At 52.8% G+C, this 16993-nt stretch overlaps 5 protein-coding genes across 5 annotated transcripts; 3 read left to right on the top strand and 2 right to left on the bottom strand.

The window, feature by feature from the left end:
- Nucleotides 1-405: 405 nt before the first annotated feature.
- Nucleotides 406-3513, top strand: BO86DRAFT_436784 (Diacylglycerol acyltransferase family; the record flags this gene model as incomplete). Its single annotated transcript, XM_025676030.1, has 4 exons — nucleotides 406-1317; nucleotides 1369-2010; nucleotides 2060-2452; nucleotides 2526-3513. Exons 1-4 carry the CDS (start codon nucleotides 767-769, stop codon nucleotides 3511-3513), a joined length of 2574 nt encoding a protein of 857 aa, XP_025531450.1. The 5' UTR covers nucleotides 406-766.
- Nucleotides 3514-4570: 1057 nt separating this feature from the next.
- On the top strand, nucleotides 4571-6445 carry BO86DRAFT_395854 (cytochrome P450; the record flags this gene model as incomplete). The annotated part of the gene is made up of 6 exons (XM_025673362.1): nucleotides 4571-4660; nucleotides 4714-4960; nucleotides 5014-5096; nucleotides 5165-5627; nucleotides 5680-6214; nucleotides 6271-6445. The coding sequence occupies 6 exons, from the start codon at nucleotides 4571-4573 to the stop codon at nucleotides 6443-6445; spliced, it is 1593 nt and encodes a 530-aa protein (XP_025531449.1).
- A 2324-nt stretch (nucleotides 6446-8769) lies between these two features.
- On the top strand, nucleotides 8770-10892 carry BO86DRAFT_160586 (MFS transporter). The gene is made up of 3 exons (XM_025666410.1): nucleotides 8770-9416; nucleotides 9473-10692; nucleotides 10787-10892. The coding sequence occupies exons 1-2, from the start codon at nucleotides 9090-9092 to the stop codon at nucleotides 10670-10672; spliced, it is 1527 nt and encodes a 508-aa protein (XP_025531448.1). The 5' UTR covers nucleotides 8770-9089; the 3' UTR covers nucleotides 10673-10692; nucleotides 10787-10892.
- BO86DRAFT_354191 (bZIP transcription factor) lies at nucleotides 10733-11923 on the bottom strand (the record flags this gene model as incomplete). The annotated part of the gene is made up of 1 exon (XM_025669567.1): nucleotides 10733-11923. The coding sequence occupies one exon, from the start codon at nucleotides 11921-11923 to the stop codon at nucleotides 10781-10783; it is 1143 nt and encodes a 380-aa protein (XP_025531447.1). The 3' UTR covers nucleotides 10733-10780.
- A 3747-nt stretch (nucleotides 11924-15670) lies between these two features.
- BO86DRAFT_375905 (ATP synthase subunit C family protein) lies at nucleotides 15671-16147 on the bottom strand (the record flags this gene model as incomplete). Its single annotated transcript, XM_025670501.1, has 1 exon — nucleotides 15671-16147. The coding sequence occupies one exon, from the start codon at nucleotides 16145-16147 to the stop codon at nucleotides 15671-15673; it is 477 nt and encodes a 158-aa protein (XP_025531446.1).
- Nucleotides 16148-16993: the final 846 nt, after the last annotated feature.

The raw sequence follows: 16993 nt of genomic DNA, 5'->3' as shown, positions 1-16993 counted from the left end.
CATCTTAACGAGAGTGATTGCAAGAACGAATGCAATTGCAAGAACGAAAGGAGTTGACCACCACAAAGTCCCCTCAGACGTGCTATGGCCAGATCTATTTATCATGCATGGGCCATGGTCCCTCAGGACCCCTTAGGTGAATCACGCTTGAACTAGCAGTACCGCTGTTGAGGCAAAGTTACTCTCCTGATCCCATCCGGCTAGATGCATCTACCGGTCTCAGTCCATGTTTCCGTTGCACAGGTTCCTCGGCCTGATTCTGATCCAGTTCATCAGATCAGACCAGAATGTATGCGTGATCCTTGGCGATCATGATTGGGCGCGTGGTTTGAGTTCCTGACGATAGATCGAACCCGGGTCAGGGTTAAGAGTGGATCTGCCCCATTTTTGGGGATCCTCGGGCCCAAAGTTTATGCTTTGCCCCTGCGGCAGTCGCATCCGCTTTCATCTACCAGAAACATCGTATACTCTGACTTGTCGCGGTTTCAGGTCCATATAAGGGCCTCAACGCCAAAATGTCAGACCGTTATTCAAGCACGGTCAATGTCCGAATGTGACTGTTTCACCATTTTCCATTTTTCGCGATAGATCATTCTGGGACCATTCCACCAATTGGGGTTCCCCACTTTTTCCCCCAAATTCCCCGTCCCCTTTTCTGCCATTCTGGTGACAATTCAGTTATATAAGCCCTTCGTGTGACAAGTATCTACCTCTCCTGTGATTCAAATCTGTCACTCCCACTCAGACGGATTCTTTCTTGCCGACTATGGCAGACGAGCGCACCCGGGTCCTCTTCCTGGCAAACAGCGAACATGGTCAAACAAACATCATCCTCGCCATTACTCATGAGCTTCTTGTTCAAGGCAATGTTGATGTTCATGTTGGCTCATTCCCTGTCCTTGAACGCCGGGTTGAGAAGCTGGTAGCTGACAATGCTGCTGCATACGACGAGGATTTCCGATCTCGCATCCACTTTCACCCGGTGAGAGGCCCCTCGAACACCGATGTCTTCATCCGGACCGGAAAGAGGGGTGCGTTTCATCCTCCCGGCTACCATGGTGCCGTCTTAGGGTTCCAGTCCTTGTGTGAAGACATCTGGGGCTGGACCGAGGACGAGTATGTCGATATCTATGAAAGCTGCGTCGAGATCATCAAGGAAGTGAAGCCAGATGCGATCGCAGTCGACTTTTTCTTCCTTCAGGGTCGAGATGCTGCGTACAATGCCGGCCACACGGCAATCCTTATCAACACAACGTCAATCAGTCACATCGTCCTGGGCATGCAACCCAATTCTGCGCCTCTTTGGAAGTATCCTCTGTATGTACTGCAAGCCATGTTAGCCCTGGACCTTTATTAACAAGATTCCAGACCTGGCACTGGGTTCGCTTATCCCATCCCATGGCATACAGTCCCCCTCAATGCCCTTGCCGTACTGAAGACGGCGAAGATGTACCACGGCAGTGGCAGACGTCGTGAAATCAGAGAATGGCGAATCAAGCATAAGATCCATGGCAGATTCCCTTTCGCAGATGCATGGCGGCCCGATCGATTTCACATTTCACCGGGCTTGTTGGAGCTGGATTGGCCATTTAGTGTTATGCCCGATAACATTCTGCCGTGTGGGCCAATTCTGCTGCCGACTGCATCGGTGCAGAAGCAGGACCCGGAGATGGCGCGCTGGCTCGCGAATGCTCCGACTATTTTGGTCAATCTAGGTACCTTGTATGCTCCTGATCCCAAGGTTGCGGAGGAGATTGCTACTGGCCTGAAGATGTTTCTCGATGGCTGGAAGGGTGAGAAAGTCCAGATTCTCTGGAAACTGCCCAAGCACCCGCACGATGTAGACGACATCTACGGTCGGTCGATCGAGCCATTGAAGCGGGAGATGGAGGAGGATTCAGTCCGCGTCCGCGCTTGGTTTGAGGTCGAGCCGATGGCGATGCTCGAGACGGGTGGGGTAGTCTGCTCTGTCCATCACGGAGGTGCCAACTCGTGGTACGAGGCTATTCAGTGAGTTTTCTAGCCATGCTTACCCGGAGACTGTGACTGACCTCTCTAGAAACGGTGTTCCTCATGTTGTTCTTCCGGCCTGGCAAGACTGCTACGAGAACGCAGCTCGAGCGGAATGGCTTGGGATTGGCGTCTATGGCAATAAGAGCCGTGCGCCCAATATCAGCGCGAAGGAGTTGAGCAAGGCACTCTTGAAAGTCATGAACAACAAGTCGTACAAAGAGAAGGCGGCCGAGCTTGCCAAACTCTGCCATCGGAAGGAGGGACGAGTTGCAGCGGCGGAGAAAATCCTGGAGATTGCGCAGTCTCGTGACCATGGCAAGCTCGCCATGCGCTTACCGGAAATGAAAACCAACTGTCCTCTGTACGAAGTCAAGAATCGCCAGGGTATGGTGCTTCAGACTGCCCAGAAGCCCACAACAGCAGGCAAGGGAGATTCGAAGTAAGTCCTGATCAAGCCTCGCCCTCACCCCGGCCCTCGCTTCAATTTATAAGAAAGCTAACCATTATTCCAGACCTCTCCTCACGGATGTTTACGAGACTCTCCTTATGACTATTCTGAGCAACACCTGGCTCTTCTTCCCGGTGCTGGGCTACTCTCTCCTACTCGTCCCTCGTCTTCGTCTTTTCGCCCTTCTTTATATCCTCTACATCAAATTCATCTCCAAGGCCCACAGAACCGGCACTCTATCACTGCGCAACGACCGATTCCGTCACTCCTCCATCTGGAAGACAACCTACGCCAATTACTTCCCGCTCACCCTCTACCGTACCGTGCCTCTTCCGCCCCAGAGACGCTATATCTTCGGCTACCATCCTCATGGCATTGCGCTCCGCGGCGCCATCGGCGCCTTTGCCGCCGAGGCAGCCGACTTCTCCCAACTCTTCCCGGGGATCACCAACACACTCCTCATGAAGGACAGCTTCTATACCACTCCTCTCCTTCGCGAATACCTCTTGTCACTCGGCACCAGTGGCGTGTCGCGCTCCTCGTGTATCCGACACCTGACACGCGGCGGCCACGACGACCGCGGGATGGGTCGCGCCATCACCATCACCGTGGGCGGGAGTCGGGAGTACAACATCGCGCAGCCCGGAACCATGGGTGTGGTGGTGAAGATCCGCAAGGGATTTGTGCGGGTGGCGGTGCAAACCGGTGCCGATCTCGTGCCTGTCATCGCGTTCGGTGAAAACGAGCTCTTCGATCGCGTGGATGTGAACAGTTCAACTGGGCTGGGGCTGGTGGCGCGAGCGTGGGAGTTCGCGGTGGGTCATCGCGTGGCATTCTCGACCGGTCGGTTTGGACTCTTCTGTCCGCATCGCAGACCCTTGAACGTCGTGGTCGGCAAGCCGATCGAGGTAAAGCAGCAGCGGTGGGAGCCAGATGAGGCGTATATCGATGAGGTCCACGCTCAGTATGTGGAGGAATTGAGAAAGCTGTATGATGATTGGAAGGAGACGTTTGCGCCGGACAAGGATGTGAAGTTTGAGGTTGTGGAGTAATTCTGAGGTTACTGGAGTTAATCGGTTTGATTTGGGATTAGGATGGGATCTGGCGGATATGGCATTGTCACTTTATACCTGGAGTAGACTCTAGAGTTGAATACTGAACGGCTCAGACAGCTGCATATAAATTCGCAAGTGAAGAACCTTTAGCAAGTAAGTTATATGGTAGACCAAAAGAGTTCATCACCCATGCCGCCGGAGTCATACGGTGGCTTGGGCTATTTAATTGCATAGAAGAAGCCGCCCTCGGCCCGCCACTCCCTCTCAACCTTTCCTTCTACTCGCAACAGCCTGCCCTTTTACAAACTCATTTCTTGTCAGGACACGGCTTCCAGCAAGCACTAACAACTTCCTTCGACAGCAGAGAATGCATGATCCTGGCTACGTACAAATTATCTCATCAAATCAAAACATAAGCACACGCATTTGACTGACAAGATGATTCCATCTGTAGCTACGTCACACCAGATCACGAACCCATGCTCAAAGAACCAGCATCGATCCCTTGCTTCCAATATTCCCGAAAGAGTGCAGATCCCCCAACACACACGAGCATTATGCCCGATGGTCATACACAAATTGTGCACAAATCCACGTTATGCACGGCAGTCTGAGATGATTTTCTGACAACTCAGCGGCCATATTGCATGAAGCAGCTCTTCCCAGAGTCACCACGCATCCCTGCGCTTCCACCGCAGATCCCTAGATCGATTGGCAGCCGACCTATCCGAGTAGGGCATAGGATAATGGCCGGTCAGTGAGATATATAAGGATGACCAGGATGTCTCCTCTCTCACAGGTTTCTGCTGCTGCTACAGGGGTACATTACCTTGTATCGCGGGGCTACAATCAGTCTATACAGCGATAGAGAGAGTCTTCAATTGCATTGACAACTCTCGGTATTTATTTTACACTGGTTACGCATCACAGGTATTTGGACTTGCCGACACTTATCTCACTCGCAAACCCTGCGCTGCTTTCACAACGCTGAGCAAGGATCCTTAGGCACTATTGTTTAGGTAAGGGAAGTCAGGCATCGCTTGGCAGTTCAGCCATGGACTTTCTACAGGGCAACGGAGAGGTCCGTATTCTGAGCCTTTTGATTGCACCCTTATCTTATTGGTCATTTTCGCATACTTTCCTCGTGGGTATCTCTCGGTGGTTGACCTACTTCCTTGACTGACTAGTTCTTCGCAGGCAATCTGCTGTACTCTCGGCATACTCTTTGGTGCCAAACTTGTATACAATGTCTACTTGCACCCGCTTCGTTCTTATCCCGGGCCAATCCTTGCTCGAGCAACAAGGCTCTACATAGTGTTTCTCGAATTCCAGGGATGCCTCCATCTCCGAACCAAGGAATGGCACGACCAGTACGGCGAGGTGGTCCGCATCGCGCCCGGCAGTTTGTCATACAATTCCAGTCAGGCCTGGAACGAGATTTGCGGTATGTCTGGTTCAGTCGCATAGCCCGCCTGTTCACCTCTCACGCTGCGTAAGGCCACCGAACTCGCGATACCAAAGCCGTCTTTGAGAAGGATCAAGACTTTTTTATCCGTCCGCCGAACGGGCAATGGAGTATCGTACGTCTATCTCCGTCTACTTTTTTGTTTCCCGCCCTAACCGCTGTGGGAAAATGCTCGCAATGCAGGTAGCAGCTAATGGCGACTACCACCGACGTCTTCGACGTCTCTTATCGCATGCATTTTCCGAAAAGGCTCTTCGCGCCCAAGAGCCAGCCCTTCAACACTATGTCGACCTTCTCATCCGTCAACTCCGTCATCGCGCTGATCAGGCGGGAGGTGGTGTGGTGGACATGGTACAATGGTTCAATTTCACGACCTTCGACATCATCGGCGACCTAGCCTTCGGGGACACGTTCGGTCTACTGGACAAGGGCGTTTGGTCTCGCTACCTCGCCGCTATCACCGGACTGCTGGAAGTAAACGTCTACTTCCGCGCTGCCAAGTATCTGTTGCCGTCTCTATGGAGCCTTTGGGCCGCTTCACTCTGGGCCCCGAGGCACCTTCAGCAAGATCGTGTATACATATATCAATTGGCAAAGGACAAGCTGTCTCGTCGAATTGAACACAAGACCGAACGGCAGGACTTTGGTGCGTGAGCTGCACTCTTTCTCCTTACCTCACGCTAACAAGGCTCCAATAGTCCACTACATGCTCAAGGGCTCTCGCTCGGCCATAGGCCCCGATGGCCTGAGCTTTGAAGAAATGGTCACGCAGAGCCAAACCCTTATTCTCGCGGGCAGTGAAACCACTGCCACTGTTCTCTCGGGCATGATGTATTGTCTCCTCACCACCCCACGCGCATTGTCGCGGGTGACGCAGGAGATTCGTACGGCTTTCTCCGACGAGCGGGACATCACCGTTCACCGCGCTGCCCGGCTCCCATATCTCCACGCTGTGCTCGAGGAATCGCTTCGCATGTATCCTCCCGTGCCCGGCATACTGCCCCGAGTCAGTACGGCCCCGGGGCAACTCGTCTGCGGTCAATTCGTCCCCGCGGGGACGTCCGTCGGTCTCCATCACTGGGCATGCTACCGATCAGCGTGCAATTTCAGCGACCCGGACACATTCTGGCCGGAGCGATGGATGGACGGCGAGGATGGTGCACGGTTTGCCAAAGATGATCGAGGGGCGTTTCATCCATTCTCTTACGGGCCCAGGAACTGTCTGGGAAGGAAGTAAGTGCCGCCTGCTTCGATTCGTTTAACTGATGAAGGTCCTAATGGAAGCTTAGTCTCGCATATGCGGAGCTGCAGTTGATCGTGAGTAAGCTGTTCTGGAACTTCGATGCGGAGTTGATGTCGGCAGGGGAAGGGTGGGCCAATCAACGGACTACATCGCTTTGGATAAAGAAGGCGTTGCCCGTGCGGTTAATTCCGCGGCAATACGAGGAGGTCGAGCGGGTATGATCAATTCGCTGGGCGCTGGGACGTAGTCAGTGGTGATGATTACTTTGAGGCGTGATTCTAGGTTTTCTATCCCATACACTTATCCAGGACTGCTTGGCCCATGGTTATTTGTAGCAAGCACAGTCTGTGCTATACCCACTAGCACATCGACCACTTATCTACCCGACCTAGGCGAAATCCGATCGGCCCAAGCCAGGCATCATCTCATGCATGAAATCTGTATGGTACAGTACTATCGAACCCCTCCCGTGACTTTCGGCCACCCCGAAACCCTCCCCGACCAGAACTCGGGTAAGAGTAGCCGAGATGCGCCGGCCAGCAAGCAGCCTCGCAGACGAACTAGCAAGAGCATCAGCAAGAGCATCAGCATTAGCCCCAGCCTCAGACTTACTACCCAGTACTATGAGCAGTACAATCTCTGCCACGTCATATCCTCAGTCGCATCCACCGTACCTTCCACTTCCACATGATCCAGGCGAAATCCAAGACCAGCCAGCGTACTGCTCCCCTAATCTCCTCTAATTGAGTTGACTGAACTGACATATAGATTGATTCTTCCCAGGTCAATTAAGACGTTGGTACCAGCAAAGGGGAGAAACTACGGAGTACTTGATAGTTTAAACCTAATCCTGATACTCACCCGGATAAACCCCCTGCCCTGCCCGTCAACTGAGCGATATATGCTGGGTGGGGAGATTGGTGCCGACAAACTTGCTAGTTTCGAGGCCGATCCAGAATCCCTAGTGTTGATCCAACTATAGCCTCAATGAGCCACTACTTGTCATCTATAGTATATTGAGTAGCATGAGAAGTGAGCCGTAGGTGATGAGGTAGTTCATCTGGTCGCATACTCTCAAAGCATAAGCATATTCCCGAGAGAACGAAAAGCGGGCGGTCGGGATCTCCGTCCCGACCAGAAACAAACCAAACACACTGGGCAAACAAAACGAGTCACCAGATGAACCTCGACCACCAGGTACGATAATGCAATCCACGATTCATCAGCACGCCACTACCCCCGAAATCAGGTATTGGGAATCCCTTCATCAACACGGCCCTTCACACCGCCACCAGAACTACATCGGTCGGTAGCAAAATCATCCCACAATGCTTGGCTCGGGTAAAATCGACGAAAAAAAAAAAACATCACCTACCTCCCCACCAACCAGAAACCCATGGGGATTTAAAAATAACAACAAGGCTGAAAATTCCTTCGCTTCTCAACTCACTGTCTAACTCCGTACTAGGAGACAATCAACAACGTGGCTTAGGCTTAGGCTAGACGCTCAAAACACTAGTTCCATAGGCACACAGCACACAGACACTATACTGTACAAAGTGGACCCGCAAGTCAGAGCCGCGCCCTCAGCTCACTTGCTTATGGATGGATGTTTGTGTTTGTTGCCGTTGCCGGGTCAGATTACCGCAAAAGCAACTGCTAAACGTCTAGTGTGATCACAGCCTTGTATACTCCGTATATGGGACACTCGCAAATCCTGCTTCAGTCCGCCCAAAGTTCCATCGCGGAAAGGGCGTGGGAGCTTGACGCAAGCTTGACGCTTGAAGCTTTTCTTCTTCGTCGGTGTTTTTAGCCTTCTGTTGTTCGAACTGCCGCACCACCGGCAAGAATTTCCTTTCTTCGGTGGGGAAGGAAAAAGGCCAGAACAAATTTGCTTCTACAGTAGTACACAACCCCTGACATACCATCTCTTGGGATGGATCATCGAGGGGAAATAATCCAGGTCAAAGTTGATCAAGGCTAATATCGCCATCTTCGTCCGAACTACTCCATACAGTACTTACCTCAGATTGAACATAAAAATAAGAAAGAAAAAGGGAAAAAAAAAAAGTGGGTGCACAGGATCGTCCGCTTACTTGCTCGCTGCCCGGAATGGGGCCGAGCTGAGCCATTCTCCCATGGCCGCCGGCCTTCTGCCCTAATTCCCATGCCCGGATCATGGAATCCTGATAACCCTTACTACATCCAACATATAGCGTGATCATCACAGGATCCCGAGGCTGTGAACTGTTCGCTATACTTGATAGATAGGTATCGAATCTACGCCGTAGTTACGTTGAATTATACCTACAGATGTAATATACCACAATCCCTGCAGGGAAAACTTTAGGACCCCGCTATCTCATGTCATCATCATCATCACCACCACCACCACCACTATCACCATCATCGCGCATGGAATGCCCGTCAGATCCAATCGGCTACTGCGGCCCTGGTCAGCACTAGCAGTGCCCAAACCATTCCCCCAGAACCCACTTTCAACTCAGCCATGCTCTTGGGTCTGGACAGCTAAATGGTAGGGGTGGTGGAGTGTTCGTATTGCACTGGGGCCGGCGCACCTTTGCTGAGCGTTAAACATGGCGAGGGCCCGACGGGGGAGCAATAACCTATAACTGAGTTAAATACTCTCTCTAGCCTACAGGGTTCCTGTATACCATTGATTTGCTTTTTCCTTTCCCCGTTGCACCAACGGTTCCTTCGAACGATTATCAACAGCTTACGGATTCTGCCGTCTGTTGATTCACATCTGATAACGCCCTTTCAGCAATCCGCTTCACATCCGTGGTACATCTCTCTTTACCCAGCCAGCCGAGCTACGTCCGAACCCCCGGCTCAGCAGCAGCCATGAAGAAGGACGACCTCGAGTTCCAGCGCCTGCACGAAAAGCCCGATACCTCGTCGACCACCGAAGACTTCAAGACCCTCTTCCCCGTGACAGATCTCTCGCGTGGGCTCGTGGGGTGGGACAGTCAGGATGACCCGGCCAACCCCCAGAACTTCCCCGCCTCCAAGAAGTGGACCCTGTTGGCGCTGATCAGCTCCATCACCTTCATCTCGCCGCTCGCGTCGAGCATGTTCTCCCCGGCGATCGAGTTCGTGGCCAGGGAGTTCATGGTCACAAACGAGACCTTGCTCTCCTTCAGCGTAACCATCTTCCTGCTCGGGTTTGTGGTATGTAGGAGTCAGTCTGTCCCCTGAGACGCACCCCAAAAAACTGACCGTTCCAGTTCGGCCCTCTGCTACTCGCCCCGCTCAGTGAGATATACGGCCGCCGGGTCGTCCTCAGCGGCGCGAACTGGTTCTTCGTCGTCTGGCAGATCGGCTGCGCCCGGGCCCCGAATATGACCACCCTCATCGTGTCGCGCTTTTTCACCGGCATCGGCGGCTCGGGCTGCGTGACTTTAGGCGCCGGGGTCATCGCGGACTTGTTCCCAACCGAGCTGCGCGGTCGGGCCACCGCCATTTGGGCCATGGGCCCTCTCGTGGGGCCCATCATTGGCCCCATCTGTGGTGGCTTCGTCGGCGAGACGATCGGCTGGCGCTGGGTCTTCTACCTCTTGATTATCAGCGGTGCGGTCATCTCGGCCGGGATCGAGGTCCTGAACCAGGAGACGTATGCGCCGCTGTTGATCCGATGGAAGACGGCGCGGCTGGCCAAGGAGCTGGATCGGGTTGATCTTCGCAGCGTCTACGACGTCACCGGCAGTATGCACCAAGCACCGCCCTCGGCCCGTCGGGTTCTGGTGCAGGGACTGAAGCGGCCCGTGGTGCTGTTCTGCAAATCGCCCATTGTGCTCCTTCTTTCCGTCTACATCGCGTTCGTGTACAGTCTGCTGTATCTGTTCTTCACCACCGTGACATCCGTCTTCGAGGAGCGGTACGGCTTCTCGACCGGTCTCGCAGGCCTCGCGTACATCGGCATCGGCATCGGGTTCTTCATCGGCCTGTTGACGGTCTCACTGACCAACGATCGTATGGTCATCAAGCTGACCGCGCAGAATGGCGGCAAGTTCGAGCCCGAGATGCGTCTACCGCTAATGATCATCTTCAGCTGCATCATCCCCATCACCTTCTTCTGGTACGGCTGGTCGGCCGAGAATGCGCAGAAGGTCCACTGGATCGTCCCCATCATCGGTATGATTCCCTTCGGGGTGGGCATGCTCGGCATCTGGATGCCCGTCCAGACCTATGTCATTGACGCATATCCGGCCTATGCGGCCTCCGCGAACGCCACCATGACGGCCTCGAGATCGCTGATGGGCGCCTTGCTACCTCTGGCGGGTCCTACCATGTTCCGCAACATGGGCATCGGATGGGGTAACTCGCTGCTGGGGTTCCTGGCCTTGGCGTTTGTGCCGGTCCCGTTGCTGTTCAATCGATACGGCAAGATGATCCGCGAGAGGTTTCCGGTTGACTTGGATGGATGAGCCGTGGCCGCGAGGACGATGTAATGACCCCTTTAACATGTTTTGATAGACTTCCGTTGCTCCCACATAGAATATAGACTCTACTTCCTAATAACATTCGTTCATCCATCACAGGACCTCATACACAATAGACTGCAGGTCGACCCCCGTCAAAATACTGGGGTAGCTTCGAATGACATCAGGGGTGAGTCCCCAGCCCTCCATGGTCATGAACGTCTCGTAGAAGCTGCGTCGGATGCGGAGTTGATCCTGATCGTCGCGCTCGAGGATACTCTCGCCCCACGGCCAGCGGACCTTGATACAACAGGCCAGGAACCCAAAGAGATCGTCACGCTGACCCTCGTAGATGTGCCAACGACGGATCAGATTGGACCGGATTTGCGGCCAGATCATGAGGTCGATCGACCCAAGGTGGGGAATATTGATCTGGTCGGGATTCGGGTGCATGAAGGTCGGCAGCCGAGCAAATCGGCTGGGACTGGGCGAGTACATCCACTTAAGAAGGTGGTAGGCCAGCCACCCACAGGCCAGGCGCTCGGGGTCGCGCAGCGGCCGTCGCTTCGTGGTGCGGTAGACGAGGTCTGCCAGGACGTTGGTCTTGGAGCCGTACAGGAGATCCAGCGGAGAGGCGGGGGAATCCGGGGATGCTCTGATCTGCTCCTGGTAGGCCACCCAGTTCATGTACGGGGCCGATGGGTCATCGTTGGTCAGTGGAATGCGTTTCCAGAGCGGCTCTGGTGAGTTTGCTGACTCGAGGGTAGGGTAAACCGTAGCTGCGAGTGGGGGCAGCGGGGGCAGAATTGGAGCGATCGGAGGAATGGGAAGAATCCTTCTACTCGCTTCCAATGGGTCTATCAAGCTGCGCGAGACTGCTGTCGGCGGCGGTGGCGATGGTAGAGGAGGACGCAGGCTCTCGACATCGGCCGCCTCGGGGGTATGAGCCGGTCCCGTGGGAGCTTCCGGAGACGTCAGCGCATCGATGTCCCAGGATTGCAGGAGAGTCTTCAGCTGCTGTTGACGCGCAAGAAGAGATGCATTCTGTCTCCGGAGACTCTCTATCTCTCGGGATCGCTGTTGGGCACCTTCGTCCGTGTGGTGTTGCCGACAGTGAGCGACCTGCTCCTCTAGCCGTTCGATGCGATCTTCGAGGTGACTGAGATACTGCAGCTTTTTACTTCGAGAATTCTGTTGTGCCCGTCGATCGCGGAGGCGCTTTTTCTCCGCCGAGCTCAGATGGCTGTGATCCGACATTTGAGCCACATTCTTCAGAGATGTCGGACGTGTTCGACAAACATTGAGGTTCGAGACAAAAGGTGGAAGGTGATCATCCGTGATAGCCCAAGTTATGCAGCCAATCGGTACATAACTCACGTGATCTGGGTTTATGCTCGCTTTTGAGAATTATGCATGATTGACAATCTATAGGAAAAGGTAACTGCACTCAATTGACTCCCTTTAAATGGATAAAATCGAAGGCATGTATTTACATCACTTGAAAAGGTCTTGGTTGATTGAAATCTTGAAATGTGACTTCGCAGCATTGAAGATCGAATCTCAAACCCCAGACCCACCCATCAGTTGCAGGATAGGCCTCTTGGTTGATCGGATGTCTGTGTTCGTAATTGAATGCGCTATTGGCCAGCAGTGAGATATGAATAGTCAAGTGTCTATACAACTCGGGCATGACCTTAGATGAACCTTTTCAAGTCTGTTATAGCCGTCAGGTGTTAATGCAGGGCAAAGTCTGGAGCTCGATGTACATACACATTTACACGGTTATAGATTCTACAATGCCGTTAATGTACTGGTAAGTCCTACTTCTACTCCAAGTGTTGGCAGTTTTGCTCTTTTTCCGGCCGATACTGCTCTCTACGTTAAGGTGCACGGTCCTGGATCCTTCACGGGTGCATCCACGCAGTCGATGAGACGCATTGGGCCGGCGGTGTCTCTACGACCAAGCTTGTCGGCGCGCGAGAGGCCATACTTTGGATATCAGCAGGGCATCTCCGTCCGCAAGTAGCATTCCTCCCGCAGCATAACCACCGGTGTACCCTGAAAGCATGCCGTGCGCTCGCTATTCTTCCCATTGTGTCCCATTCGTATCGGTTCCGACATAAGCTCTCGGGAGCGAATAGCGATTTTGCGGGAGGTGCTATCAAGGTGTTGTGCGGTCTGGAATCGGGCGGGTACAATTAGGTCAACCGGTCAAAGTACGTTGCTTCTCTCCAGTTCCCAGGTCTCGACCGAGGTTCGATGTTTATTGAAATTCAAGATCGGTGTTGGGAAACGGAGTCGAGTTGCCGGTGTAGCATCAGTAGCCTGAATAGCATTAACCGCGCGGACAGGCTTGGACAGTAGTCGTTGATGAGCGGGAAAAGGGGAAGCCATATATTCAAAGCATCAAGCTTGATCGGTTTGGGGTTTGGCGTAAATAAGTTAAAGGACGTGCAATGGGACAATAGATGGAGGTGTGGACGATGGCGGACGACAGGTGGACCGCGGGGAAGTCAAGTTAGTGCTGCCTGAGGCATTAAAGAGCCACGTGATGTCTTCGAGTCCCATATCTCAAACTGGTCGAGAGGGAATTATCTTGGTCAGTTGTGTAGATTGAGGTTTCCGAATAGAGATAGCTCTAGTGTAGAGCAGAACGCAGGTGCTGCAAGACGGACGAGATAAAGAATCTTCCATTGAGCGAGTTGTGTTCGACATTTTGTGGTGCATAGACATCCGGCAGTATGATATATACCTTGTCACGGACGTACTGAGCGTCCCTGGAGAACAAAGCAAGCTCTCCGAGTAATATGAAGTACAGTACATCGTACTGAGTATAAATCAATTCAAATCTCTCACTTAAGCTGTAATCCACAGCCACTCTCAACCCAAGTATTATCCACACCAACTATCACAATGCTACATCTCGATAAAACGTCAACATCGATCCCTCAGGCAACCTCCATCAACACCCGGCAAACCTTCTCCGCACAGCAGCCCATCCCGCCCCAAATACCGTTGCCCGTATCCGACCCGTCACAGCCATACAGCACCCCCGTACCGCTCAATACAGGTAACCACCCATCAATACCCGGGCTCGGCACGACTGAAGAAACAGACAGGACGGATCAGCAACCACAAAATGGTTGGTTTCCTGTCCATGATTCATCACACCTGGACCAATTTACCCGTCCACTGCACCGACGGGAAGGAGAACTGATGGTCCGTATCAGAACACTTCCTTTTCCCTCTCCCTTAATCAAGGTGGTGGTTGTTCCCTCGAATAAAGTAGACTCCCACCTCACGAACCTCACCACCCCTGCAATAACATAGGCTTACTCCGTACTGTATCCGTATATCGCACCCTATTATCTACAACCTGTAGCAAGGATTAGAGAAAAAGGACAGAACCTCTCACATCCCTGCCCATCCGGCGAAGGAGCTTACTGCCAGTCCTGTACAATGCAGGGCGTGCAAAAGGAAACCCGGCGTATTACCGCGGTTAAGTGGGAAGTTTGTCCGTTGATCGGACCGGAGTTACACTTTACAAAACTGGTTCTGGGCGTGACGCCCGCTGTAAAATTACACTAGAGAGAGTGGTTGTGGTTGTGGTGGCTGCATGCATCTAATCCATGCATCCGTGCATGAGAGAAAAGTTTTTCTCAGGGGGATAACAACTTTTGAGACATCGATTTCGAAAGGCATTTGCATGGATATTCTCTACGCAATTGAAGAATGATGGATAGATGGACGTATCATAATTGATCCATGTTACTGTGGGCTTGAAGATCGAGCGTGGCCAGGTAGGAGTAACTTACAGTACATACGGTAATTCAGTGCTGGCACTGGTGGGCGAAGGATCCTCATACACTCCCACCCACCGATACACGCGCACACAGCAATTGCAAAACCTGGGGAATGGGTGGACAGAGTTCGATGAAGAAAGACGGGTGGGTAGACTATATACAGAGTTAAGAGAGTGGAAACTGCAATTGATTGTTTTAGAACATCGATTGAGATCTGATGGTGATTGATAACAATCTCCGTAGGAGCCAGTGCCAGTTAGCTTACACACAAGACAAGACAGCTAGACCCATCGGCCGCCCCCTCTCCCCGGAAGAACAGGGAAAGGGAGGTTCATTCGTTTTCGACAGCTGGCATCAATCCGTCCCCTTCCACACGCACCCACCACGGGGAGGAGGGAGGGAGGCTGGAGAGAGCTCTGACCTTCTCTAGATTCCGTCATACCGTATACGACATGTCAGTGGTTCTGATCACTACAATTCGATATGGATTCTCGAGAGCTCTCTGTTTTGTGCTGAGCTGGAACCACTCCAGATTCAAGCTCAAGCTCAAGCTCATTCTGTTTTTACCCCAGAATATGGGGGTTTGTCGGTGATTCTACGATGTCCGTCTCCCTCGTCGTCATCGCCATCGATCGTCTACTTGGCTCCCCAGGACAACACAGCGAGTTTTCCAGGCTCAGAAGGATGGGTGTAGAGTGGCCATTTTAACTCTATATGTACAGTGTATATTGGTTGCATGTTGTAGGCGACGACGTGAGGGGGATAAAGGAAATAGGGAGTAGTACATGATATATCAAAAGACCACCACAAGAAGATCAACCTCCTAGAAAGAAAGAGAAGTGTCTGTGTGGAAAAAGACCCAGTCGTTCTCAATTTTTGAGGGGGAAAGATGAAAAACAGAGAATGGTATAGAATGGAACAAAGAGAAGATAACCGGTTTACCGGACGAGCACGCTCATTAAACCGATTGTTTCATTTGTGGAATTGTTGTACAAGTGATCCAGAAAAAGCTTCGTAGATTTTGTGAGAGTCTTTTTGTGAAAATTGGTTTCGTCATCATCCCATCTGTTCCCTTCCCGTATTTCATCTTCTCACAAAAAAAATTCGATCCCTTCCAAGATTTGCCGGACACCGCAAACGCTTCGCTAGGAGATATGATATGCGGCTCGATTGTCGTGGGAGAAAAGTGGTTGCGTTAAATTTAGACGTACTTGCACATCATGGCAACCATCAGGTCGAACAGACCAATGGCCTCGACGAAGGCGAAACCCAGAATGGCGTAGGAGAAGAGCTGACCACGGAGGGCAGGGTTGCGGGAGACGGCGAGGAGGAGGGAGCCGAAGACGAGACCGATACCGATACCGGCACCACCGAGACCGATGGCAGCGGAACCCATACCCAGGTTCTGGGAGACCTGGACCATGGCGTCGGCGATCTCAGAGGAGTACTGACGGCGGCCCTGGGCGGCGAAAGCCTGGCGGGCGCTGGCCTGGAGGAGGCCGGAAGGAGACTGACGCTTGACGGTCTGGAAGGGGGTCATGTTGATCTTCTTCTGGGTGGTGAAGGTGCGCTTGGGGGCGACAGCGTTGAGCTGAACGCGAGCGGCAGGGCGGGCGACCTTGGAGGTGGCAGCCATGGTGGAAGCCAGACGGCTGGCGAAGACACGGGAAGAGGCCATTGTGATGGGGTGGGTGGTCTTGAGAAAGAGACTGGTGTTTTTCTCGAGAGGATGGGGATGGGAAGGAAGGAGAGAAGAAAGAAGAAGAGGAGAAAAGAGGAAGAGGAAGAGGAAGAACTTTTCTGGGAGGAAAACCTGGAGGAAATGTGACAACAGTGACCTTTCCGGGCCATAAATACTTTCCCGCTAAATTTTCGCGTTTTTTACCCTTTCGAGCCCACCAGCCCCCCAGTCGGCTTCCTTTAGTGCGCTTGTTGGGAAGAGAAAAAGCCCTACCCGGGGCCTGGCGCGTGTGTTGCTTCCAGTAATTGATTGTCCGCTATCTTACTTGACTGGTATCATACACTGCCAGTACCATTGTCTTTACACAATTCGGGTTCGTTCGGGATGGGGCCAAGCGCGCAATGCTGCCGGTACAGCCAATTGTTCAGGGTCTCTGCCCGGCCGCGCAGGTCCGCTGGCCGTACTATCCACGAGTCGCATTGCGGCGATGCTACCATTGCGCACCCACTCCTTGCCCATGACCAGGTCCTGTGCTTTCCACCGTATGCCGAATATGAAGCAATTGGCTTTACAGTAAGATTACTTGTAACCAGGGTGACCGGGGGAAAGATTGACCAAGGGAGGGGGGAGAGAGGGGGGGTGGTGGAGAGAAAAAAGGATGGGGAGGGAGCATTCCCACCCCGAGCTCCCTTCATTCTTCCTTACATATAAAATGGACTTGCCCTTCCATCTTCCAGTTTCCTGGTCCTGAGGGCAGAGCAATTGGGTGGAGGGAGAGTCTGGCCTACGGTATGCACAGAATATGGTCGTGCTGAAGCTGACCGTGAGGGAGGAGGGATCACA

The sequence above is a fragment of the Aspergillus japonicus genome (genome assembly GCF_003184785.1).
Source record: "Aspergillus japonicus CBS 114.51 unplaced genomic scaffold BO86scaffold_5, whole genome shotgun sequence".
Taxonomy (NCBI): domain Eukaryota; kingdom Fungi; phylum Ascomycota; class Eurotiomycetes; order Eurotiales; family Aspergillaceae; genus Aspergillus; species Aspergillus japonicus.
Note: the sequence above shows the minus strand (reverse complement) of the source record. Positions and strands in the feature narration are given on the sequence as shown.

Bases quoted from the DNA above. Each gene is read 5' to 3' on its own strand.
- BO86DRAFT_160586 (XM_025666410.1), top strand. From the start codon at position 9,090: ATGAAGAAGGACGACCTCGAGTTCCAGCGCCTGCACGAAAAGCCCGAT. The intron at 9,417-9,472 runs GTATGTAGGAGT...TGACCGTTCCAG, and splicing joins TCTTCCTGCTCGGGTTTGTG to TTCGGCCCTCTGCTACTCGC.